Below are 25,719 nucleotides of genomic sequence, written 5' to 3'. Positions count from 1 at the left end.
TTAGTCCTGGTTTAGACCTGGTTTAGATCTAGTTTAGACCTGGTTTAGACCTGGTTTAGATCTAGTTTAGTCCTGGTTTAGACTTGGTTTGGTCCTGGTTTAGTCCTGGTTTAGACCTTGTTTAGACCTGGTTTAGACCTGGTTTAGTCCTGGTTTAGACCTGGTTTAGTCCTGGTTTAGTCCTGGTTTAGACCTGGTTTAGATCTAGTTTAGACCTGGTTTAGACCTGGTTTAGATCTAGTTTAGACCTGGTTTAGACCTGGTTTAGATCAGCTTGGTGAAAAATAGGGACACCTGTGATATTTCTTATATAAAACTGGGATAAATAAATGTTTTTGATTCATCTACTGGGACAGGGGACACTGGGACAGGGGACACTGGACACTGGGACAGGGGACACTGGACACTGGGACTGTCCCGGGTCAAAGGGACGTGTCACTCTGCACAAACACCACACAGATTTATTTTACTTGACATTAATAACCCAGGGCTGAAGCCAAACAATCAACGGCTCCTTTGGGAAGATGCGGCATCTGGTTGAACAGGTTTTGTCACGTTCCACTGAAATCCGCTCCACGCCCCTGTGGAAGTGTGAGCGCGTGTCACATCTGTCAAACTGTCACATTTTTAAGACTCTTGGATGTTTGTTATCCTTGTGCGGGACTGTGCTTAAGAGCCAAACCCCCCCACTGAGCAAAAGGATGGCACTTTACACACCTGAGTGACACCAGACACCTGTTGCAACGCTGCCTCGCCTCACAGTTTACATTTGCATCCGCCTCGTCCCATTGGCCGGACGACGACGGGAAGGTGGAGTCGTACCTCACACCACCGAGACGTGAGCAAACAGGAGTGGCCGTGACAAATCGCCAAAGGACTCGATGGATGTAGGATAAATATTCCCTCGTCAGGTTACCGAACTGTGCCCGTGATACTGATAAAAAACAATAAGATGTTCACTCCAACAACATCCAGGTGTGTGTGTGTGTGTGTGTGTGTGTGTGTGTGTCGTGTGTCGTCGTTCTATTTGCACATCTCTAAAACTCTCACTCGTGTCTGTTTCCGCAGCTCGACCTTTGTGACCCTGAAACCCGCAGCTCGCACGGTCGCAAATATGAAGCTGAGCGAGGTTGGCAGATACCAGGGCCGGTGCAGACTATGAGCAGAATGAGCCGCTGCCGAGGGTCCCAAGGCCACCAGGGGGCCCCCAAGAGCTCAAAACATTTATACTGAAATACTGAATACGTAAAGTTTTATTAGAAGCAGGGCGTGTGCGTTTACAGCTGAATAAATATCCCACTCAAACGATTACATTTGTTTGTTTTTTTGTCTATAGGAGCGAAATATCTACTACTGCTGTTTGTTTTTGAGTCGGGCAGAGGTGAGGGCAGCTCTGTGCGACGCAAAATCACCTATTGTGCCCGGATAAAACAGTGAAGCAGGACATATATTAAAAAAAAGAAACATATCTAAGAATTACATGACAGTTTAAAGTCTAAACCGTTTCACTCAGCTCTTCGTTTTTATTACAGTTGATGGATTTGAAACTTGAAAAACCACCGTATAAACACCGTGTGAAGTTTATCTACAAGGGACGACTTCAAAAACTGCCAGAAACACCTCACGTACTTGTCGATCATTGATACCAGAACATTTAATCCCAGATCACGTGACAGTGTAAGACTAAGGACGAACCGCAACCAGAACTGAGACGGGAAGGAAAAACTAGACGCGTTGCAGTTTAATAATCTGATAACAAACTTTTATACACACATCTGCGCTTGTTTTTCGATGTTTTATGTTGATTTATTTGTTTTTGATTGTTTGTTTCAGTTTGTGTTGTATTTTAAACAGGGAACCCGCTGCATAAATAAAGATAAATAAATATATAATAAGTAAAGAGTAGATTTCTGAGCGACATGAACAGAGCAAAGTGAAGTTGTCTGCTTTTTTTGTCGGCCATTTTCTTTCACAATAAGCCTTTAACTAGCCTTTTGTGAATGTTTAAATGTATATATATATTTAAAAAAGACACGTACACTGTTTTAGGCTCTCACAGCTCACAGTGTGTATGTGTCTTTTTATATAGTGTGTGGTTTTGATTGTAAATACAAATACAACGAGTCAAAATGATCAGAATCAGAATCAGGAGAGTTTAATTATCATTGTCAGTGAACACAGCTCAAACTAGGAACTCTCTTTGGTGATAAAGTGCAACATAAAAACACTGAATAAGCACAAATAAGGGCGTGCACAAAGTAAAAAAAAGAAGATATGACTAAAATAAAATAAAATACTTGGACAAACATCATAAAAACTGTGCAAACGTGGCAATGATTTACTGTAGTGAGACATTAATGATGACCATGACCAATGTGTTTAAGGTGTTTTTGGTCGGCCGTGTTTGCGCAAACCTTTTCAAATTAAACATAAAATACAAATAAATGTGTGTAGAATCAATATTTAACGCGATATACAAAGCCAGACGGTCCACAGAAGCGTTGACATTGGATCCAAACTGGTTGCTTGGTTCTCTCTGGGGCGTTGTTGGTTTAAAGTGAGTCTTTGTGCAGCTCTACAGAACCACAGAGTCGGGTCGTTGTGTTCAGGTGGTCGCTGATGAGGAGCTGTGTAAATGTGATGAAGATCGTGCAGGTCTGGTATGTTCATGTGCTCGAGCTTTTGTGGATTAAAGGACAAACACGTGTGACCAGTGAATGCACAGTGTGGGGTGAAGATCAAGAGAAAGAAAAGGTTTCACGTAGCTCCTTTAAATGTGATCTACTCTAGTGTCATTCAGTTAAATATAATAAAGTGTAAGTGTACGTCTGTCCTGTTCACTTTGGGTTCTGTCCTGTTCACTTTGGGTTTGTTTCTATTGTTTCTACTGAACAAAACACTAAATCAAAGCCTTATAAAACCAGCTCAAAATACACATCAAATACTTTTACCTTTTACTCTTTAAGAACATTTTTAAACCAGTACTTAAATACTTTTACTTAAGTAGATTTGTTCAAGTGATACTTTTCCTTTCCCTGGTATCTACTTTTACTTAAGCAACTAAAATGAAGGTTATAACACATTAATAAAGCTCTTTAAATGCAGATTATAACACATTTATAAAGCTCTTTAACTACAGTTTATAACACATTTATAAAGCTCTTTAAATACAGATTATAACACATTAATAAAGCTCTTTAAACACATGTTATAACACATTAATAAAGCTCTTTAAATACATGTTTTAACACATTTATAAAGCTCTTTAAATACATGTTTTAACACATTTATAAAGCTCTTTAAATACATGTTTTAACACATTTATAAAGCTCTTTAAATACATGTTTTAACACATTTATAAAGCTCTTTAAATGCAGATTATGAAGCTCTAAATACTAAAAGTCACTCTCCATGGACCAGTCTTCTTCTGTCATTCCTGTGTCTCTGCCGCCTCCTTGTGGTCAAACTGAGTAACTGCACCTCCTCTTTGTTCAGGTGAGCTGTCCTTCGGGTGAATGTTTTACCTGTGCGTCATTACGTCACTGCTGCTCCAGGAAAAGACGCCCTGGACCCTTCCCTTTTGGCGATCACCTTACAGAAGGAGAATTCATTTTGTTTTGTTTATTTCTTTGACTTTGATAAACGTGTGAAGCTGAGCTCGTCTCCAAACGCGTGGACTGTGGACACGTTGTGCAAACATCATGTCTGCTTCTGCCATTTTCGTGTTGGACCTGAAGGGGAAGGTAAACGCACGCACCAGGTCATTACGCACGAGCCATGTTCAGTTTATAAAGACATTTTTAAACTTGGTGTCACTCTGAAAGTCTGTTTTTATCATTTAGATCTAAGGTTTAGAGGTTGTTTTATGTTTAAACTGTAATGACACCATGGTCCTGCTGTTAAACATTAATCAGCTCGTGCGTCTGGTTCATTCATTGGTTGTTTTTTTTTTAATTCCTTCTTCCGGTTTGTTCAACATTTTAACACAAAACCTCATTGTTTTTCCTCTGGTCTTTTCCTCAAACCCTTGTCTTTGTCTTTATCTCTGTGGACTGTTGTGTTTTTCACTAATCACACTCTGGTTTATCACAAGTGTTTCATGAAGGACTGAACCTGGATGAATCTGAGGGTCAGATCTGGCAACATCCAGCTGAGGCTTTGTATGACACTTTACATCAGACTCTGGAGAATATAGTGATCTGGAAGATGTTTAGACGAGAGAAGGAACAGAAGGAAGAGTTTGACACAGGAGATGCTCAAATACACGAGGTTTAGAGACTCATGGAGCAAGTACTGCAGTGTGTTACTCGAGTAAAAGTACAGGTACAGAGGTAAAAAGTTACTCGAGTAAAAGTACAGAGACAGAGGTAAAAAGTTACTCGAGTAAAAGTACAGAGACAGAGGTAAAAAAATACTCGAGTAAAAGTACAGGTACAGAGGTAAAAGGTTACTCGAGTAAAAGTACAGAGACAGGTAAAAAGTTACTCGAGTAAAAGTACAGAGATAGAGGTAAAAAGTTACTCGAGTAAAAGTACAGGTACAGTGGGGAAAAATTACTCGAGTAAAAGTACAGAGACAGAGGGAAAAAATTACTCGAGTAAAAGTACAGAGACAGGTAAAAAGTTACTCGAGTAAAAGTACAGGTACAGGTAAAAAGTTACTCGAGTAAAAGTACAGAGACAGAGGGAAAAAATTACTCGAGTAAAAGTACAGAGACAGGTAAAAAGTTACTCGAGTAAAAGTACAGAGACAGGTAAAAAGTTACTCGAGTAAAAGTACAGAGACAGAGGGAAAAAATTACTCGAGTAAAAGTACAGAGACAGGTAAAAAGTTACTCGAGTAAAAGTACAGAGACAGGTAAAAAGTTACTCGAGTAAAAGTACAGAGACAGGTAAAAAATTACTCGAGTAAAAGTACAGAGACAGGTAAAAAGTTACTCAAGTAAAAGTACAGAGACAGAGGTAAAAAGTTACTCGAGTAAAAGTACAGAGACAAAGGGAAAAAATTACTCGAGTAAAAGTACAGGTACAGAGGGAAAAAGCTACTCGAGTAAAAGTACAGGTACAGAGGTAAAAAGTTACTCGAGTAAAAGTACAGAGACAGAGGTAAAAAGTTACTCAAGTAAAAGTACAGAGACAGAGGTAAAAAAGTTACTCGAGTAAAAGTACAGATACAGAGGTAAAAAGTTACTCGAGTAAAAGTACAGATACAGAGGGAAAAAATTACTCGAGTAAAAGTACAGAGACAGAGGAAAAAGTTACTCGAATAAAAGTACAGAGAGAGGTAAAAAGTTACTCAAGTAAAAGTACATGTACAGAGAGAAAAGTTACTAAAATAAAAGTAAAAGTACAGATACAGAGGTAAAAAGTTACTTGAGTAAAAGTACATGTACAGAGGTAAAAAGTTACTTAAATAAAAGTGCAGATAAAGAAGTAAAAAGTTACTCGAGTAAAAGTACAGAGACAGAGGTAAAAATTTACTCGAGTAAAAGTACAGGTACAGAGGTAAAAAGTTACTCGAGTGAAAGTACAGGTACAGAGGTAAAAAGTTACTCGAGTGAAAGTACAGGTACAGAGGTAAAAAGTTACTCGAGTAAAAGTACAGGTACAGAGGTAAAAAGTTACTCGAGTAAAAGTACAGGTACAGAGGTAAAAAGTTACTCGAATAAAAGTACAGAGAGAGGTAAAAAGTTACTCAAGTAAAAGTACATGTACAGAGGGAAAAGTTACTAAAATAAAAGTAAAAGTACAGATACAGAGGTAAAAAGTTACTTAAATAAAAGTGCAGATAAAGAAGTAAAAAGTTACTCGAGTAAAAGTACAGAGACAGAGATAAAAAGTTACTTGAGTAAAAGTACAGCTACAGAGGTAAAAAGTTACTCGAGTAAAAGTACAGATACAGAGGTAAAAAGTTACTCGAGTAAAAGTACAGGTACAGAGGTAAAAAGTTACTCGAGTAAAAGTACAGATACATAGGGAAAGGTTACTTAAGTAAAAGTACAGATAATGAAGTAAAAAGTTACTTGAGTAAAAGTAAAAGTACAGATACGGAGGCGAAAAGATACTTAAGTAAAAGTAAAATGTAGTGAAGTAAAAGTAAAAAGTATATACTGTAAATGTACTTAAGTAAAGTAGAGACACCTACAAATCTGACTTAAATACATCACTTTAGTACTTTTACTTCATTACCTTCCACTGCTGGACTGATACAAACAGAAACATCAGACTTCAGCCTCGTCACGTCACGTCGGCTGGTTTTTCTGTCATTTCTCTTATTTCTGTGTTTTACGTTGTTGTTGTTGTTTGGACTAAAAGCCTCGTCGCTCGTTGTTTTTTTCTCTTTTAAGGTGCTGATCTGCAGAAACTACAAAGGCGACGTGGACATGGCCGAGATCGACCACTTTGTGCCGTTACTGATGCAGCACGAGGAGGAGGGGCTTATCTGCCCCGTCCTGTCCCACGGAAACATTCACTTTATGTGGATCAAACACACCAACCTCTACTGTATCCTCTCTGAATCCTCTCTGAAGGTTTTAAGAACGTTTTAGAGCAGGGAGGGCAAACTGTGGCCCCCGGGCCACAGTGGAGTCTAAAACCAAGGGGCGGGGCCAGGATATATATTATATATATGTGTATATAATATATATAATATATTATATATATGTGTATATAGTATATATAATATATTATATATATGTGTATATAATATATATAATATATTATATATGTGTATATAATATATATAATATATTATATATATATATGTGTATATAATATATATAATATGTTATATATATGTGTATATAATATATATAATATGTTATATATATGTGTATATAATATATATAATATATTATATATATGTGTATATAATATATATAATATATTATATATATGTGTATATAATATATATAATATATTATATATATGTGTATATTACATCAGAGACTTGGCCTGTAACATGGAGTAAAGTGTGAAAATACAAGGCTCATTGTACAAATTGTTTTCCAAATTCATTCTTTTAAAAACTCTCCTTTAGAGAAAGACTTGATAGTTTTTGCTCATTTGAACAGCAGCAAAAAACTCTTTGTACTTGACTCTTGAATCGCTGTTTGCCGGTGAAAAAAATGTTGCTGAGTCTGTAAATTGGCTCCACCAGCCGTAGCCGCCCGTTCCTGCGGTGACTTCTTGCTCACCGGATTAATAAGCCCAACGGGCCATGTGTGGCCCCCGGGCCGTAGTTTGCCCATGTCTGTTTTAGACCTAAAGTTTGATTTATTTAGAGATTTTTTCAGAATAAAAAAGACAGATTACATAGAACAGTGTAGTATCCAGGGCTAATGTGAGAGATAAAGAGAATGTACACACCGTAAAAAAAAACAACTAAATCAAACAAACAAAAAACAAAACAGACTTAAAAAAAAGTGACCAGACTTAAGCACATTTCGAGTCAGAGCGTTTGAGAAATGCCTTATTTTCTCCAGTGTCATAAAGAGCGTGCGTCTTTTATCCATTGTGTTTGTATTTGAGGGTTTTATGAACATTTGAATCATAATTTCACATTTCTGGAGCAGATCTGCGCCTTAACTCCGTCTGTCAGTGGTGGCTACGACAAATAAAAACTCCAACGCCGCCCTGGTGTATTCATTTCTCTACAAAATGGTCGAGGTAAAGGAAACGGCGCGTGGAAATCCGTTGATGACACGTGTTTGGACTCACTGTGGTGTAATGTGCAGGTTTTCACCGACTACTTCAAAGAGCTGGAGGAGGAGAGCATCCAGGACAATTTCGTGGTTGTGTACGAGCTTCTGGACGAGCTGATGGATTTCGGTTTCCCGCAGACGACGGACGGGAAGATCCTGCAGGAGTGAGTGACGACAAAATGACAAATTAAGAGTTTTAAACGGGAAATTACAACACGTACAAACGCATTTCTCAGGTACATCACACAGGAAGGGGCGAAACTCGAGGTCACGAAGAGCAAAGTCCCGACGACCGTCACCAACGCCGTCTCCTGGAGGTCAGAGGGCATCAAGTACAAGAAGAACGAGGTCTTCATCGATGTCATTGAAAGCATCAACGTCCTGGTAGGTCACGGGACGGAAATAAACCTGCTGACGTTTGGGGGAATATTTAAAATGTCACGTATAAACAGGCCCGTTTCAAGTTTTCATGGGATTAAGTTGCACAATTACGTGGATTTTTATGCAGCTGAAAAAGGTTTTGGATTAAATTTGTAATTGTTATGGCAACAGCCTCAAGGCAAGGCACGGCGGGTTTATTTGTACAGCACACAGAGTGATTCAAAGTGTTTTACAGAACAAGAAAGACATTAAAATCACAATATAAACAAGTCAAAATGTAAATAATCGTTGTAAAATTAACATTATATTACGTTAAGTCGTGTTATGACGCTGTTACAGAATCAAAAACGCACCTGGAGTTGTGTTTTGTTTCATTTATAATCTTTTATTATCAGTCTGTAACATCTCCAAAGCTCAAAACGCTCTGTTCCACCTTGTGATGTCATCAAGTGGTGTTTTGTTTTTGTGTTTTTTTTAGTTAACAGCTCCTTTTACACTTTAGTTCAGTCGAGATAAGCGGTAATTCCAGAGGCGGAGATGATCCAAATGATTCTAGAAATGAAGGTGTGCGGAGTTTAAAAACACAGCGGAGCACTTCCTGTATCGCCACACGATGACATCACAAGGTGGAACGGAGTGTTTTCAGTTTGAGAGAAGAACTAAGACTAAATGTACAGAGTTTGTGCGAATGAAACAAAACACAACTCCAAGAACAACATTAGAACATAGATCAGAAAAAGTGTAAAATGTCCCTTTAAACAGAGACAAGAGCAGAATAAACAGTTCAGCTTCAGTCACATAAATAATAATAATAATAATAATAATAATAACAATAATAATAATGATCATGATAATAACAATAATAATAATAATAATGATAATAATAATAATAACAATAATAATAATAATAATGATAATAATAATAATAACAATAATAATACTAATAATAATACTACTACTAATAATAATAACAATAATAATAATAATACTAATAATAATAACAATAATAATAATAACAATAATAATAATAACAATAATAATAATAATAATAATAATAATAATACTAATAATAATACTACTACTAATAATAATAACAATAATAATAATAATAATAATAATAATAATAATAATAATAATAATAATAATAATAAAATACATACACACTCATCTGCGCAGTGTGATTTTGCTACACAACTTGGATTTTTAATGACAAATAAAGAAATATAGGCTCTTTGTGTTTGCTTGAATCAGGTTTCAGTTGTTTACATAAAAACATTATTCCAAATTCAAATCTGTCACTGGACAAAAAAGTTCACGTCAAGTCAAACTCAAGTCACATTTATTCATAAAGCACATTTAAAATCACCCACAGCTGCTCAAAGTGCTGGACAAAGACGATATAAAGTGCAGTTTTATAAAAGAGAAAGTGAAAAAGTCATAGGAGTGAAGACGTCTCGCTGCTCGTCCAATCCGCTTCTTCAGTTCTGGTCAGATTTCTGCTGGACATGATGATCTTATGAACGAAAACATGCAAAAACACGATAAAACAAAACGATACAAGAGTGAGTTTTTACAAATATATAAAGATCAGGCTGTTCTAATGCACAGAAGTGTCTGGGACCTTTTCAGCTCCAGCCCCGTCTCCTCCAGATGTTTCTTCAGTTGTGGTCAGTCTGTGTCCAGCAGCAAAATGACCACAACTGAAGAAGAGGAGAGAAGCAGAGACACGTCTTCAGTCTGAAACTGTTCATCCCATTGAAACAGATGCATTTGAGTCCACACACTTTTATGATTATTACATGCATATTCTTCTTTGTTTTTTGGATATTCTTCTTTGTTTTTTGCATATTCTTGTTTGTTTTTTTTGCATATTCTTCTTTGTTTTTTTTGCATATTCTTTGTATTTTTGCATATTCTTGTTTGTGTTTTTGCATATTCTTTGATTTTTTGCATATTATTCTTTGTTTTTTTGCATATTCTTCTTTGTTTTTTGCATATTCTTGTTTGTTTTTTTGCATATTCTTTGTTTGTTTTTTTGCATATTCTTGTTTGTTTTTTTGCATATTCTTCTTTGTTTTTTGCATATTCTTTGTTTTTTTTTGCATATTCTTGTTTGGTTTTTTGCATATTCTTCTTTGTTTTTTTGCATATTCTTTGTTTTTTTGTTGTTGCATATTCTTGTTTGTGTTTTTGCATATTCTTCTCTGTTTTGTTTCTAGGTGAATGCAAACGGCAGTGTGATGAGCAGTGACATCGTAGGGAGTATTAAACTAAAGACCATGTTGTCCGGGATGCCCGAGCTGCGACTGGGACTCAACGACCGGGTCCTGTTCGCTTTGACTGGACGTGAGTTGGTTCCACTCTGGTCTTTTTGTGTTTAAATGTATTTTTATGATTTTTTGTTTTGTTTTTTGTTTTTAATGATTTGTTTGTGCTCAGGAGACAAGGGTAAGACGGTGGTGATGGAGGACGTGAAGTTCCATCAGTGCGTCCGTCTGTCGCGGTTTGAAAGTGACCGGACGATTTCGTTTATTCCTCCAGACGGAGAGTCTGAGCTTATGTCCTACCGAATCAACACACACGTGAGACTAAACCAGGACTAAACCAGGACTAAACCAGGACTAAACCAGGACTACACCAGGACTAAACCAGGACTAAACCAGGACTAAACCAGGACTAAACCAGGACTACACCAGGACTAAACCAGGACTAAACCAGGACTACACCAGGACTAAACCAGGACTACACCAGGACTAAACCAGGACTACACCAGGACTACACCAGGACTAAACCAGGACTACACCAGGACTAAACCAGGACTACACCAGGACTAAACCAGGACTAAACCAGGACTACACCAGGACTACACCAGGACTACACCAGGTCTACACCAGGACTAAACCAGGACTACACCAGGACTACACCAGGACTACACCAGGTCTACACCAGGACTAAACCAGGACTACACCAGGACTAAACCAGGACTACACCAGGTCTACACCAGGACTAAACCAGGACTACACCAGGACTACACCAGGACTACACCAGGTCTACACCAGGTCTACACCAGGACTAAACCAGGACTACACCAGGACTAAACCAGGACTAAACCAGGACTAAACCAGGTCTAAACCAGGTCTACACCAGGACTAAACCAGGACTAAACCAGGACTGAACCAGGACTGAACCAGGACTACACCAGGACTAAACCAGGACTACACCAGGACTACACCAGGACTAAACCAGGACTAAACCAGGACTAAACCAGGTCTACACCAGGACTAAACCAGGACTAAACCAGGACTACACCAGGACTACACCAGGACTAAACCAGGACTAAACCAGGACTACACCAGGACTAAACCAGGACTAAACCAGGACTAAACCAGGACTACACCAGGACTAAACCAGGACTAAACCAGGACTAAACCAGGTCTACACCAGGACTAAACCAGGACTAAACCAGGACTAAACCAAGACTAAACCAAGACTAAACCAAGACTAAACAAAGACTAAACAAAGACTAAACCAGGACTAAACCAGGACTAAACCAGATCTAAACCAGATCTAAACCAGATCTAAACCAGATCTAAACCAGGTCTACACTTGGTCTAAACCAGGTCTAAACCAGGTCATTCCAGTCTAACTTTTTCTTGTTCGTTTCAGGTGAAGCCGTTGATCTGGATTGAATCCGTCATTGAAAAGTTTTCTCACAGCCGAGTGGAGATCATGGTGAAGGTGCAGCCCACACCTCTTTATTTTAGTGTTTATCATCGAAATAAAGACACAAAACAGAACATTTCACGTGTTTGTTTGTGTTTTTTTAGGCAAAGGGACAGTTTAAAAAACAGTCCGTTGCAAACAATGTGGAGGTCAGGGTCCCGGTCCCGAGCGACGCCGACTCCCCCAAGTTTAAAACCAGCACCGGAAACGCCAAATACGTCCCAGAGAAAAATCTAGTGGTTTGGACCATCAAGTCTTTTCCAGTAAGTGAGACATGAAATCCGCTCTGTGTTTGTGTATTTGTGTTTTTATTTGCACCTTCTGTGGTTTCAGGGGGGCAAAGAGTTCCTGATGAGGGCCCATTTTGGTCTGCCCAGTGTGGAGAACAACGAGCTGGAAGGAAAACCGCCCATCACTGTCAAATTTGAAATCCCGTACTTCACAGTGTCGGGGATACAGGTGTGTGACGGGGGAAACAGGAGACGATGATGAATGTGGCGTGTGTGCCTCATAAATTCTACCGTTTGTCCCGTCTGTCCTTGGGCCGTACATCGGGAGTGCGTTTTCAAAGACTCTTGTTCTAAATGCTCTGTTTTTGCAGGTCAGATACATGAAGATCATAGAGAAGAGCGGATATCAGGCCTTACCCTGGGTGCGTTACATCACACAGAGCGGAGGTATGATTAAATACACAACAAAACAACAACAAAATGACAAACAAACTTCAAATCTAATGTTATATTTTGTTTTTTCCAGATTATCAGTTAAGGACAAATGTGTAGAATCATCAAAATAAAGTTATATCCACACGGCCCCTGCACTACAAACCCAACGACTGAAGGAAAAGTCTTTATGTTTCATTTGCTTTATGTGTGAAGTGTTTTTCAGTTTGATTTTACAGTATGAGCCAAACTTCACTTCTAATCGTGTGTATTTGTGTAAATCTTCTGTGATTGTGTTGTGTAAAAACTCTATAAAGCTCTTTTTTCTAACGCTCTGGTCGTTGTTGTTGTCCCATAACCTCAGACAGCGTAAATTCCGCCCAAAAGCGCCGCACACGCGCCTTTTTTCCGCTCCAGACTCAGGAGCCGCAGGTCAGAAATGTGAACGAGTCTTTGAAAACACTTTGAACACTTCAACGTTCACGAATCGCCCGCTTTCCGCTCCGCGCGCTCTGATTGGTGCAGACGGGCTGTTGCCAGGGTGACACTGTAGAAACCGAGGTGTCGCCCCGCCCCTTTGTCCATATATGGAGAGGCCCCGCCCCCCGCCGCGCTGTGATTGGTCCGCGGCTCTTTGCCTCAGTGTTTGTATGAGACTCACTGGAGACACGGCTCAGCGCGCAAATGTCTGTTATAATGTTTATGTTTATAAACTGTTCTGCTCCGGTTTGGGTTTAAAAAATACTGGACTTTTGAGTCAACGGGTCACGGAGCCTCGAGACACCGCGAGCACGGACACAAAGAGACAGGTAAGACTCAAAAAAAAGACTCAAAGAAAGAAACACACGGCTCAGAGGCTCCGGAGAGGCTCATCCACAGGGTTTATCACACAGGGTTTATTCAGCTCTGACAAACACAACACAACACAACAGAACACACAACACACAACAGAACACACGCCTTTGTGGAACAGATTCCGCTGGTGTCTCTTGTTTCGTGGCGTCCTCTGCCGCAGGTTTATGAGCTCATCATGTCTCTGATTGTCGCTGTGTCTCAGTCTCTTTGTCACAGGAGACACAGAGGAGACACAGGAGGGATCAGCTTCACCTCTGTCCTTTACATATTTGTACATGTTTTCCACATTTGCCCTTGTGTCTGGACAGAGGAGGATGGTCCTGAGGCAGATGGACGCGGGGAAATGTCTGACGGCGGCGGCAGCCACAGGAAACACGAGAGAAGTGCAGAGGATGATGGAGGAAGGAAGAGTCCACCCAGACACGACTAACGAGTATGGAAGAACCGCTCTGCAGGTGAGAAGAGCACACCAGAGCACACCAGGGCACACCAGGGCACACCAGAGCACACCAGAGTACACCAGAGCACACCAGGGCACTCCAGAGTACACCAGAGTACACCAGAGTACACCAGAGTACACCAGAGTACACCAGGGCACACGAGGGCACACAAGGGCACACCAGGGCACACCAGGGCACACCAGGGCACACCAGAACACACCAGGGCACACCAGGGCACACCAGGGCACACCAGAGACCACCAGGGCACACCAGGGCACTCCAGGGCACACCAGAACACACTAGAACACACTAGAACACACTAGAGCACACTTGGTCACACCAGGGCACACCAGGTCACTCCAGCAATGAGTAATGAAGAACCAATTTGCAGGTGAGAAACTGTCACACCAGAGCACACAGAGTACACCAGGTCACACACCACATCACACCACCTTACACCAGGTCACACCAGCCATGAGTATGGAAGAACTGATCTGCAGGTGAGAAACTGTCACACACCAGCTCACACCAGAGCACATACCAGGTCACACCAGGTCACACCAGGACATACCAGGTCACACCAGGTCACCTGTGATTCAAACATTACAACACTGAACCACAGTCTTCAGGTTTATCGTCTACAAACACGCACAGCAGCTCTGACCTTTGACCTGTACAGAAGGAAACTACTAAACATGTGCTTTTTCTTTGTTACTATTGTATCGTCACATTCACTGTACAAAAACATAACACCGGTGTAATTATAATTTAGTCTTTGTGATTATCCATGTGGCAGGTTCATTGCAGGACGGGGCGCAGCGACAGACAGAGGAGCTTTTGTTCTGTCTATTCTAAACATTCTCTCCTTTGTGTCTCGTGGTTTCACGCACAGGTCATGATGATGGGAAACCCCAAGGTCGCCAGTCTGCTGTTACAAAAAGGAGCAAATCCGAACGTCCAGGACAAATACGGAATCTCCCCAGCCCACGACGCCGCCCGCACCGGGTTCGTTGACACGCTGCAGGTCCTGGTGGAGCACGGGGCTTCTGTGAACGTAGCAGACAAGAACGGAGCTTTGCCTATACACATTGCCATCCGCGAGGGCCATCGAGACGTGGTGGCGTTCCTGGCTCCCCGCTCTGACTTGAAGCACGTCAACACCAGCGGGCAGACGGCGGTGGATGTGGCCAGAGCCTCCCGCGTGCCCGATATGGTGGATCTGCTCTTCGCTCACGTCCACAGTTAGCCTTAAACTCGCTCACTCATCCTGGTGACTTGAATTACTTCCTGTGTAAAGGTTTGTTTTTGCTAATAGCTCTGCATCAATATGTGACGGAACATATTATCCTGGCAGCTTATTTTCAGTGGACGGTGGCTACAGTGGGCACCTCTTTTGCACAGTGCAATTTAGGCACCTTATACACATCCCTAGAACATGGGAGAGCACATTTGTAGATAGTTGTTGTGTAGTATTTCTATTGCGTAACAGTTGAATCCCTTTTGTGTTTTTACATTTTGACAAAACTTGACATGGTGTGCACAATTGCTTTGCATAGTTGTTACTCTGAACTAGACATATCTTAACTTTAACCCTATTTATTTGTGGAATACATTAAATATTCCAGTTACTTTGTACATAGACTTTAATGTGTTTGTTGAAATGTTATTTATATAGATTTTTTAAACAAGTGATTTTCAGTTTTTGCGATTTGAACATGGAAACAAAATAAACTCTTTGGAAATGATAAGTTTGTGTTATTTTTTCCGCAAGAGGTCGTCACTGTGGAACACTTTACCTGCTAGGCCACATTTTGAAGCTACGATAAACAATATAACCATAAATGATAATATTGAAACTGCTTTGCCACTGATAAAATAACAGGATAATCCCAGTGAACAGAGTCTAGTTCATTTGTTTCACTATAAAAACCTGTGCATAATGATTTTTATATTGGTTTGGACAGTTGGAAACACATTTTATTGTATTTTCCTGCTAATTTCAACAATGAACTGATGAAATTGTAATGAAATGTGTCTTTTAATGTGTTTTAACCTGCCCAGGGGCTACACATGGACAGCAGCAGTGGCATAATCTGGTACAAATCATCTTTTTCTTTTGCAACATTAATGAATTTGTACATGGTCCCTGACAAATAAAAAAAAACAAAAACATTTTATAAACACGACACATATCAGAGTAGAGCAAATATAATCCACAGAAGTGACTTATTCAAACCTCTACTGCTCAAATCTTATTCTAACACAACAAAAATAACACAAATCTCCACATTTATTGCTAGAACATGTAGACAAATGTACGCGAGATAAATATTGAGCCCAAAAATGTTGTTTCATTTTAAATATACTGAATATTAAGTGGATATAGTGACTGTCATGACAGATCTACGTCGTAAAAATCCTTTGACAAACTTATGACACGAAAATGTTAAAAATATGAACTCTTATCTTGGCAAATGGTCAGTGGTGGAACATAACGAAGTAAAAGTAGTAAAGTACTGCACTTAAGTAGAATTTTTAGGTATCTGTGCTTCACTTAAGGACATTTCACAGTGGATACTTTTTACTTTTACTTCAGTACATTTGAGATCAGTATCTGTACTTTCTGCTCTACCACATATTTGATCTGGACTGAAAAGTAAAAGTATTTTTCATTATAGTTTGAGACCTGCGGAAAAGACTGAGGGTTTATTTTTTATATGTTTGTAGATTGAGCAAAAAAAAAACAGCTAGAAAAAATATCGATTCAGTTGTTTCTGCTCAAAATTCAGCACAAATTTGTATCAAAATCACCACATTTGAAGCTTCATACGACTCAAAATCTGCACGAAATACTTTAACTTTTTACTCTTTAAGTACATTTTTAAACAGGTACTTTAATACTTTTACTTAAGCAGCTTTTCCATGTGACACTTTGACTTTTACGTGAGTATTTTCCTGCTCCAGCATCTGCACTTTTACTTAACAAAACCGAGTACTTCTTCCACCGCTACAAATGACCCATGATTATCTCTGATGTTTATATTATTTAATCCCAGGTGATATTGGAGGATGCTCTTCCCCTGCAGAACGCCTCCCTCCTCTGCAGAGCGCGTCCTGAGGAGACGTGCTCTTGAAGGTCACAGAGATAAGTGCACGGAGGCTCGGGCTGAATAAGAGGCCGTCATTGTTAAAGCTTGTAGGTAACAGGCGCACAGATTGCTAATGTTTGTGCACACAGCTCTCGAGACACAATGGCTATTTTGTTTGCTTGGCCAACTTTACAAGCCCACAGGCGGAGATACAGTTCAGCTATTTGCCTTCAGAACAGTCACTAACCGAGAAAATACCTAAGAAAGTCACTTGTTTTTGTAACGTTTTTCAGACATACAGTATCTTTCCTCAGCCGCCACCAGGTCGAGCTCACTACCTCCGGAGAAAAACGACTCCGGGTGTGTCTTCTTTGCAAAAACACTTCCTGAATGTTTGTTCTTTTGATCGAGACAGACTGCAGCAGGTATGAGAACATGAGTCAGCAAACAGACCTCTGCCAGCGCCGCACAAAAGCCCAAGATAGATCATCAAATCATAAGGAATCGTTATGTAATCGAAACACACCTGTAACTGAAAAAGAAGACAGTTTGGGGTCGTTTTTTCCTTGTTCAAAATGCAAAAAATACAGCACATTTATGAAGGAATGAGGGGCTTAAAGGGTCATTTTATGCAAGATAACACTGAATCTTACACAACCTGGAGTAGAAACCGACTAATTAAACCTGATAAGTAACTAAACAATTACTCATTATGTGATTCAGTGATTCACGTGTGAGGAAACAGATTAACAGATCAACTTTTACAAAACATGTGCATTTATTCTGATGTTATCGTTCACGCCTCCGCAGACACAGACAGCAAAAATATTCTCCAACTATTAATAATTGACCTGGCGGCGTCTTTGGAAATTTCCACGACCCAACACGCCCCGTAAAGCGACATAGGTTCCCACACAGGTCCGGACTCGCTCGACCTGCACTGTAACCTGTTGGATCTGACATGTGACAGACGCAGCAGGTCTTTGTGCAAATAGGTGTTTTTTGTGGTGGTTAAACGCACAGGAAAAGAACAAGAATGCAAAACCAACAGTATCTAGACACTTAAAAACTTCAAAACAAACATAAAAATTCAAGTAAACCGTTACATTTCAGTAAAAAAACAACATTAAATTAGAAGTATTGTGCTTGTTCCAGCTTAAAAATTATAATCTGGGACACGTGTGAATCATTTGGTTATAATTTGGACATTTTAAAATCGCAATATTCATCGAAAATGAACAAGTTCGGCTTTTATGGACAGCTGCAGCTCAAACTAGCAAGAACAGGATTTTTTTTTTGTTTTTATTTGCACCAAAATGACCGTACAACGCTGACGAATCCTACGTGTATCACTGATAAAACTGGAGAACACCCTAAGGAACAACTTCAGTAAGTAACTTGAGGGTAAAAACAAACTAAAACATGGCTAAAAGCTCTGAAAAGTTGATTTTGAAGAACAGATTTGAGTTTAAAGACACGTCTGGGCAGTAGATGTGTGGCAGTACGTAATATTTGTGTTAAAATACAAACTATATATCATCACATATACGGTTTTGTCTCATTAAAGCTCCTATATGACACAAAACTGACTCTTGTAGCTTTAATCCATGTTCTAATGCTGTTACCGTCTCAAAAACAGACCTGGAGTTGTGTTTTGTTTCATTATTACACTTTATTTTTAGTCTGTCTACATCTCGAAAGCTCAAAATGCTCTGTTCCACCTTGTGATGTCATGTGGTTGTAGTTTTTAAGATAAACGCTACCGTATTTTCCAGAGTATGAGTCGTACTTGCCAAAAAATGCATAATAATGAAGAAAAACAAACATATTTCACATATAAGTCGCACCTCCGGACAAACTATGAAAAAAAAAGTGCAACTCTCTAATTACTGGAAAATGCGGTACTTTTTATCTTTAGTTCAGTGGAGATTGACAATTCCACGGAATGAAATCATCCAGAGGAGTTTAAAAACACAGCGGAGCACTTCCTGTATCACCACACGATGACATCACGAGGTGGAACGCAGTGTTTTCTGTTTGAGAGAAGAAAAACTCAGCGTAAATCTGCAGGTTTGTGTGTTAAACGTGTGTGAATGAAACAAAAAAACAAACAAAAAAAACACAACTCCAGGTCTGTTTGTGATGAGGAAACAAGATTAGAACAGCACAGATGAGAAAACAGTGTAAAATGAGACTTTAAACGCAAAAACTGAGTCAGACGTTTGAGGGTTTGTAAACAAAGCCTCACTGTCCAGTCACGACTCTGTTTCTGCGATGCTTTGTTCAACTTTTCAGGCCTGGGGGGAGTAACACGAGACTGAACGCTTCAAACCGGCCCCACAGGTTATGGAAAGAGAAGTGGTCCAACTTGTAAAAAAAAACAAAACAGAAAAAATAACAATGAAAAAACGTAAGTCCGTACAAGTCCGTTAACCGTGACTTTTACACTCTACCAGTCAAACGTTTGGACACGCCCTCTCATTCAAAGTTTTTTTTATTTTTATTTTGACTGATTTCTACAACTTATATACATCAAATATATGAAGTAAGATATTTAGAATTATGTAGTAAAGAAAAAACATGAAAATAAGTCTATTAAATATTTTTTGACAAAGCAAAGAGCGGCCATTTTGAGGATTTGAATCGAAAATACATATAAAAAAAATATGAGTTATTTAACTTTTTTACTTCGCTACAAAATTCCTTATATCTTACGTCATATATTTAGTGGAGCTATTTAAATTAACTAAATTTTTTTTATTTTTTTTAATTCAAATCCTCAATGTATCCACCCTTTGCTTTGTTAAAAAATATTTAGTTTTTATATATTTTTTTTCTTTGCTACGTAAGTCCATATATCTTACTTCATATATTTAGTGGAGTTTTTTAAATAGACCTTTATATATATATATATATATATATATATATATATATATTCAAATCCTCAACGTATCCACCCTTTGCTTTGCCAAAAACTAATTCTTTTTTTTTTTTTCTTTGCTACATAATTATATATATGTCACTTTATATATTTAGTGGAGTTATTTAAATACTTTTTTTTAATATATATATATATATATATATATATATATATATATATATATATTCAAATCCTCAAAGTTTCCACCCTTCGCTTTGTCAAAAAATATTTAGTTTTTATTTATTTTTTTCCTTTGCTACATAATTATATATATATATATCTCACTTTATATATTTAATGTTATTTAAATAGACTTTTTTTTATTCAAATATCCACTCTTTGCTTCATCAAAAAATATTTAGTTGAGTTATTTTACATTTTTTCTTTACTACATAATTACATATATCGTACTTCATATATTTGCTGTCTTCTGTGTGGATATAAAATGTGGAAAGTAGTAAAAATAACAAAAAAAATTAAGAATGTGTCCAAACTTTGACTGGTACTACACACAAATATCCAAAATCGCCGCTTACAACCACGACATCTTTCAATATAAATAAAAACTTACACTTCGAATAGAAAAAAATAATGTAATAAAACCATATAAATACAAACCAATACTTTAAAACCTGTTACACTTAATTAAAACCCAGCGAGGGGGTGAGTTTGAATCACTGACTGATATTATCCCCGTTGACTTCATCTTGCGGCTGCTCGACCTCTTCGTCTGTGGACAGCTGCTCCAGAAGTCGGTCCTCCGCTACGATCGAACTCAGGGTCAGATGCGGACAGTCCCTCAGCTCCACGGGCAGAGCTCCAAAACGGTTTCCTTTGAGCTCCAACCGCACGAGCTGTGTCAGGCTCCCCACCTTAGGACTCAGGTGCGACAGGCAGTTGCTCGCTACCGCCAGCGTCCGCAGTCTTTTACACATGAAGAGCTCTTCGGGGAGGTTCTCCAAGGAGTTGGAGGCAGCGGAGAAGAACTGGAGGCTTTGAAGGATGCCCACCTCTGAGGGTAACGAGGTGAGGAGGTTGTGGGACACGTCCAGATGTCGGAGTTTGGTGCAGTAAAAAAGACGAGAGGGAAGCTTCCGTATCTTGTTCCAGCTAATGTCCAGAACTTCCAGAGAGTGCAGCTTAGCGATGTGATCTGGGATGTACGTTATTTTGTTATGCCACAGTCTGAGTGTCGTTAAACGCTGGCAGTGCTGTAAACTCAGGATCTCCTCTACTGTTGTGAGTCTGTTCTCTTTCAGGTCCAACTCTTGGAGGTTACTCAAGCTAAAAATGGCACTGGGGATCCGCTCCAACCCGCAGCTCACCAACTCCAACGACACCAGACTACTTAACTTCTTGAGAATGCTTAAAGCCTGGAGTTTGCCCCCTTCGTTGTTAATGCTTAAACGCTGCAGCTGTAAGGCCACGTCGGTAACGCTAGTCGGGATTTTGGTCAAATTGCAACGGAGATTGAGGACCCTTAAGGACTTCAGGTCTCGTAGACTCTCCAGACCTGAACCTCGGGAGGCTTCATTACTTAACGGGCCGTTTAGATGCAACTCTTCGAGATCGTGGAGCGAATACATCCACAAAGGCAGTTCCTCTACGCTTTCAAAGGCCAAACGGAGAACTTTTAAATGCTCTTTGAAGAAGTTCATCGCCGGCAGTTGGAGTTTCGCGGGGCAGTAGATGAGTGACAGCTCTTGCAGTGAGTCCAGCTTCGCCACGCTGGGAGGAAATGTGACATTTTTGACTTGTTCCAGTTTGAGCGCTTGCACCTCGCTGAGCTCAAAGACTGTGTCAGGAAGTCCGGACAACATGGGCAGGTGGAGTTCCAGCCGGTTGCTCGAGTTCCTGGCCAAACGAGCGCGCAGTTTATTCGCGGTCCACTCGTAGTTGAGGTTGAGATGGTACAAGCGGCTTTCGCTGACTTCGGACAAAAACACTGCGAACCTTTTGGAGTACAGGGAGTCGTACTGGTCCACGAGATGCAGGAGGAAGGCGAAGTCGTTTTTCACATCGGGTATATCGCCGATGCCGGTCTCAAATCGGACCTGCTCAAAGGAGTACTCCTTCAACGGCCGATGGAAGAGCCAGTACAGAGTGTAGATGCAAACTAAACCGTAGACTCCAACAAAGCAAATGTAGCAGTACGCCAGTTTGGAGAAAAGAGGAGCCTTGTTGTGATTACAGCAGAATATGTTAAATCCCGTTAGTTCGGGCGGGACCTTGCAGCGCACGACAATCTGAATGTTATGAACGAGCACCGCCGTGTAGATTATAACCAACAGAAACTTCAGGACTTTTAGAGACGTTTGCAGCACGTACATGACATACAAGATGTCCGCCTCCTCCACGTGGGTACGCAGCTTCTTCACTTTTTCAAACAGCGCTTTAGCTTGTTCTCCTTCTTTCTTATCCAAAGCCGTGAGCGTCGACTGCGGCTCTGGAACCTTTCTCTCCGGGTTAGATTTGACCGAGGAGGAGCGAAGAAGCCCCGCCGTTTCCTCCTCGTCTGTCTGTTTTTTCTCCGAAGTATCTCTGGAGATGGTGTTCCTTCTCAAGCTCACGAGTTTTTCCTCGCCTCTCTCCTCGGAAACTTCGCTCAAGGCTCTCGTCGTCCACGGGGAATCGAAACATTTCCCGAGAATGGACACGAAAAGTTCAATTTTCGACGACGTCCCCGGGAACTTGAACCAGAAGCTGCTCGCCACCATAAAGACCATGGTGTGGATGACGGCGAGATACGGGAAGAACTTGGCGAACCAGTGGACAAACCGCGTGTAGCAGTAAGCGTTGACAAACACGTACTGGTGGATGTCTAGGTCATTTTTACGACCTTTGACCTCAATGATGATAGGGTCAGCCGGGTTTTCAAAAGAGTCGTTATCGCCGTACGTCCTGATGTGGCTGCAGTCGATGGCGCTGGGCGTGGGGCTGGTGTAGCGGCTCGGCAGGCAGGCGATTTTTTCCTGGGTGATCTGCAAACGAAAAGATTAGCAAAATAAAATATGAACAGTGTTATTTAATCACTTTAGACGGAAACAAGGACCGGTTTGGACGCGTTTCTGTGGCTTTTTGGGTTCGTTAACTCAAGACGTTTCTGTTTAAACTCGGGGCGACAGGTGCGTTAGAGAAACTCGTGATCTGATCAAATAAAAACAGCTAGAAAAAAATGATTGTTTCTATTAAACTAAATTCAGAACAAATCTTTATCAAAATCACTACATCTGAAGACCTCAAAACATGCACGAAATACATTTTAACATGTATTTAAATATATTTTTTCATACTTTTACTTGAGTATTTTGCTCCAGTAACAAAATTGAGTTCTTCCCTCACCGCTGATGCTGACAAACTGTTATAAAACTTTTTTTTCCCCGACTTATTTCACACTTGTATAATAATAATACATTTTATTTATAACGCACTTTACATTCGAACAACAAATCTCAAAGTGCTACAGTAAAAAAAGACATTAAAAACAGAAGACAATTAACATTAAAAAGAGAAGACAATTGGTGTAAAAGCAATAAAACAATAGCCAGGTGTTTAGCTGTAGGCCAAGGTAAAAAGGTAAGTTTTAAGTCCTCTTTTAAAAGCATCCACCGTCTGTGTAAAACTTTTTTTTTCCACTTATTTCACACTTCTTTAGTTCATGAAAGGTTAAGAAAAACACAATGTTTCGACCATCGGGGTCTAGTTGTACGTTTATGTTTTTCCGCTGTTGTGATTGGTTGATTACTTTTAAGGGGGCAGGTCCTTAACTTATATAAGGGGGAGCGGAAGGGGCTGTTTCCATAAATGAGGAAGGTCAAATCGAGCGAAATGTTGTGTGAATAAAAGTGAACCAAGAGTGAGACGGTGCGCGGGAGTTTTCTTAACCTTTCATGAACTAAAGAAGCGTGAAATAAGTGGAGAAAAAAAAAGTTTTAAAACAATTTGTCAGCATCAGCGGTGGGGGAAGAACTCAATTTTGTTACTGGAAAGCAAAATATTAAAAAAATATATTTAAGTACATGTTAAAAATGTATTTCGTGCATGTTTTGAGGTCTTCAGATGTAGTGATTTTGTTTGTTTGCTGTTTTTATTTGTAGATTTTTGTTTAATCAAACTATGACCTTGATAAAATAAACCCTCAGCCTTTTCAGCAGGTCTCAAACTATAATAAAAAAAATACTTTCACGTTTCAATTAAGTTCAAAAATGTGGTGGAGCAGAAAGTACAGATACTGATCAGATGTAATGACCTAAAAGTAAAACATATCCACTGTAAAATGTGCTTAAGGAAGTGCAAATACTTCAAAAATTGTACTTAAGTAGGCCTGGAGTACTTTACTACTTGTACTCTGTTATGTTCCACTACTGTTTAATATAAAATAACAGTTTGTCCAGTGTGTGTCATGTGTGTTTTGTGTTGTAACTACACACCGGCTCTTTTATTAGGCTTAAAATGGTTCTGTGCATATGACAAAAAGGGGTTTATTCTGCGCTTTTCTCATTTAATGTTAACTTCATCTCGATTATTTATGTTTTGATGTGTTATATCGTGAGTTTAACGTCTTTCTTATCCTGTTAAACACTTTGAATGACCTTGTGGACCAGCTGTGTCGTACAAATAAACGTTCCCCGGGCTTCATTTTATGGTTTATTGCCTCCTCATCCGTGACATACCTGCAGCGTGCATCCAAACACTCCGATCATGAGCATGGCGAGGCACAGGTACTCCGAGAACACGTCCCACCAGGGCTTCAGCACCCTGTACTTCTGGTTCTGCTCTGAGCCCAAGTTTCTAAACTCGCCCACGGGAATCATCCTGGAGAGAAGAGCCAGATGAACGATTCAGACTCCCTACAGTCCAGAAACAAGTCATTTTAAAGTGATACAGTGAGGATACGTGGATTAAAAGTGGGATGTTTGAGGTTCTTTGCAGTGGAGACACGTTTGGGACGCCATTTCCAAAGCAGGGGTGCAACTTTTTAACAATAACCTGAGTGTTTTCTGTGATAAAACTATAAAATCAAGATGCAAACATGTAAAAGAGTCAAACAAACTGCAAACAACAGCGTGAAATCATGATGTAAAAGTGTAAACTGAGCACAAACAGAGTCATAAACATGGAAAAAAAGTCTAGATTTCACAACAGGAGAACTATTTTGCACTAAAGTGAAGAAATAAAAAAGGTTTATGGCTTATAAATGTCTCATAAAAGGAGTGTGGAGTAACAGAGTGCACTCACCTGAGCCCGGGGAAGGTGCGTCTGGAGCACAGGTAAACCACAGGTAAAACTCAGGTAAACCACAGGTAAAGCTCTCCAACAGGACGCGCGCGCACCGGTGTGAAGCTGAGCGCGCGAGAGCAGGGGAAAAGGGCCACTTCCGGTAGATGCTTTCAAAATAAAACCCAAAAATAAAACCAAAACATTAAAAAAGGCAGATTTACCCACAATCAGGACTGTGCTTAAGCAAAACATTTAGGTATCTGGACTTTACTTAAGTACATTTTATAGTGGATACTTTTTACTTTTACTTAACTACATTTGAGAGCAGTATCTGTACTTTCTACTCCACTACAGTAAGTATTTTTTTTATTATTATAGTTTGAGACCTGATGAAAAGACTGAGGGTTTATTTTTATCCAGGTCAAACAAAAATATACAAATAAAAACAGCTAGAAAAAAATCTGTTGTTTCTGTTGAGCAAAATTCAGATCAAAATCAGTATTTTTATTAGATCAACAGGTACTTTAAAACTTTTATTTAAGTAGATTTTTTTCATTAGATACTTTTATTTTCTTTTGGTTTTTTTGCTCCTGTATCTATACTTTTACTCCACAAAAGTGAGTACTTGTTCCAGCCCTGTTACTTCTGTGATGCAAAGTTTTGTTGTTTTTCTTGTTGTTTATTTGTTGTCATCTTCTCTCACCTGCTCCTCTGTGAGTTTCTTGTA

At 39.5% G+C, this 25,719-nt stretch overlaps 3 protein-coding genes across 3 annotated transcripts; 2 read left to right on the top strand and 1 right to left on the bottom strand.

The window, feature by feature from the left end:
• Nucleotides 1–3,552: 3,552 nt before the first annotated feature.
• Nucleotides 3,553–12,796, top strand: ap1m2 (adaptor related protein complex 1 subunit mu 2). Its single transcript, XM_033967475.2, has 12 exons — nt 3,553–3,743; nt 6,347–6,503; nt 7,600–7,667; nt 7,736–7,866; nt 7,939–8,086; nt 10,303–10,429; nt 10,523–10,665; nt 11,750–11,821; nt 11,911–12,069; nt 12,140–12,265; nt 12,408–12,483; nt 12,563–12,796. Exons 1-12 carry the CDS (start codon nt 3,702–3,704, stop codon nt 12,586–12,588), a joined length of 1,275 nt encoding a protein of 424 aa, XP_033823366.1. The 5' UTR covers nt 3,553–3,701; the 3' UTR covers nt 12,589–12,796.
• A 322-nt stretch (nt 12,797–13,118) lies between these two features.
• cdkn2d (cyclin-dependent kinase inhibitor 2D (p19, inhibits CDK4)) lies at nt 13,119–15,509 on the top strand. The gene is made up of 3 exons (XM_033970924.2): nt 13,119–13,277; nt 13,632–13,778; nt 14,656–15,509. Exons 1-3 carry the CDS (start codon nt 13,119–13,121, stop codon nt 15,007–15,009), a joined length of 660 nt encoding a protein of 219 aa, XP_033826815.2. The 3' UTR covers nt 15,010–15,509.
• A 4,342-nt stretch (nt 15,510–19,851) lies between these two features.
• On the bottom strand, nt 19,852–25,082 carry si:zfos-323e3.4 (volume-regulated anion channel subunit LRRC8E). The gene is made up of 3 exons (XM_033974099.2): nt 25,011–25,082; nt 24,446–24,587; nt 19,852–22,753 (listed from the first exon to the last, which is right to left on the bottom strand). Exons 2-3 carry the CDS (start codon nt 24,584–24,586, stop codon nt 20,447–20,449), a joined length of 2,448 nt encoding a protein of 815 aa, XP_033829990.2. The 5' UTR covers nt 24,587; nt 25,011–25,082; the 3' UTR covers nt 19,852–20,446.
• Nucleotides 25,083–25,719: the final 637 nt, after the last annotated feature.

Source organism: Periophthalmus magnuspinnatus, chromosome 1 (assembly GCF_009829125.3).
Source record: "Periophthalmus magnuspinnatus isolate fPerMag1 chromosome 1, fPerMag1.2.pri, whole genome shotgun sequence".
In the NCBI taxonomy this organism is placed as follows: domain Eukaryota; kingdom Metazoa; phylum Chordata; class Actinopteri; order Gobiiformes; family Gobiidae; genus Periophthalmus; species Periophthalmus magnuspinnatus.
This window is presented reverse-complemented; position numbering and strand designations above follow the sequence as displayed.

Excerpts from the sequence above, each read along its gene's own strand:
- ap1m2 (XM_033967475.2), top strand. The coding sequence starts at position 3,702 with ATGTCTGCTTCTGCCATTTTCGTGTTGGACCTGAAGGGGAAG. Across the intron at positions 6,504-7,599 it reads CAAACACACCAACCTCTACT|TGGTGGCTACGACAAATAAA; the intron begins GTATCCTCTCTG and ends TCCGTCTGTCAG. Across the intron at positions 12,070-12,139 it reads GGACCATCAAGTCTTTTCCA|GGGGGCAAAGAGTTCCTGAT; the intron begins GTAAGTGAGACA and ends CTGTGGTTTCAG.
- cdkn2d (XM_033970924.2), top strand. The coding sequence starts at position 13,119 with ATGAGACTCACTGGAGACACGGCTCAGCGCGCAAATGTCTGTTATAAT. Across the intron at positions 13,278-13,631 it reads GCACGGACACAAAGAGACAG|AGGAGGATGGTCCTGAGGCA; the intron begins GTAAGACTCAAA and ends GTGTCTGGACAG. Across the intron at positions 13,779-14,655 it reads ATGGAAGAACCGCTCTGCAG|GTCATGATGATGGGAAACCC; the intron begins GTGAGAAGAGCA and ends TTTCACGCACAG.
- si:zfos-323e3.4 (XM_033974099.2), bottom strand. The coding sequence starts at position 24,586 with ATGATTCCCGTGGGCGAGTTTAGAAACTTGGGCTCAGAGCAGAACCAG. Across the intron at positions 22,754-24,445 it reads TGTTTGGATGCACGCTGCAG|ATCACCCAGGAAAAAATCGC; the intron begins GTATGTCACGGA and ends TTTCGTTTGCAG.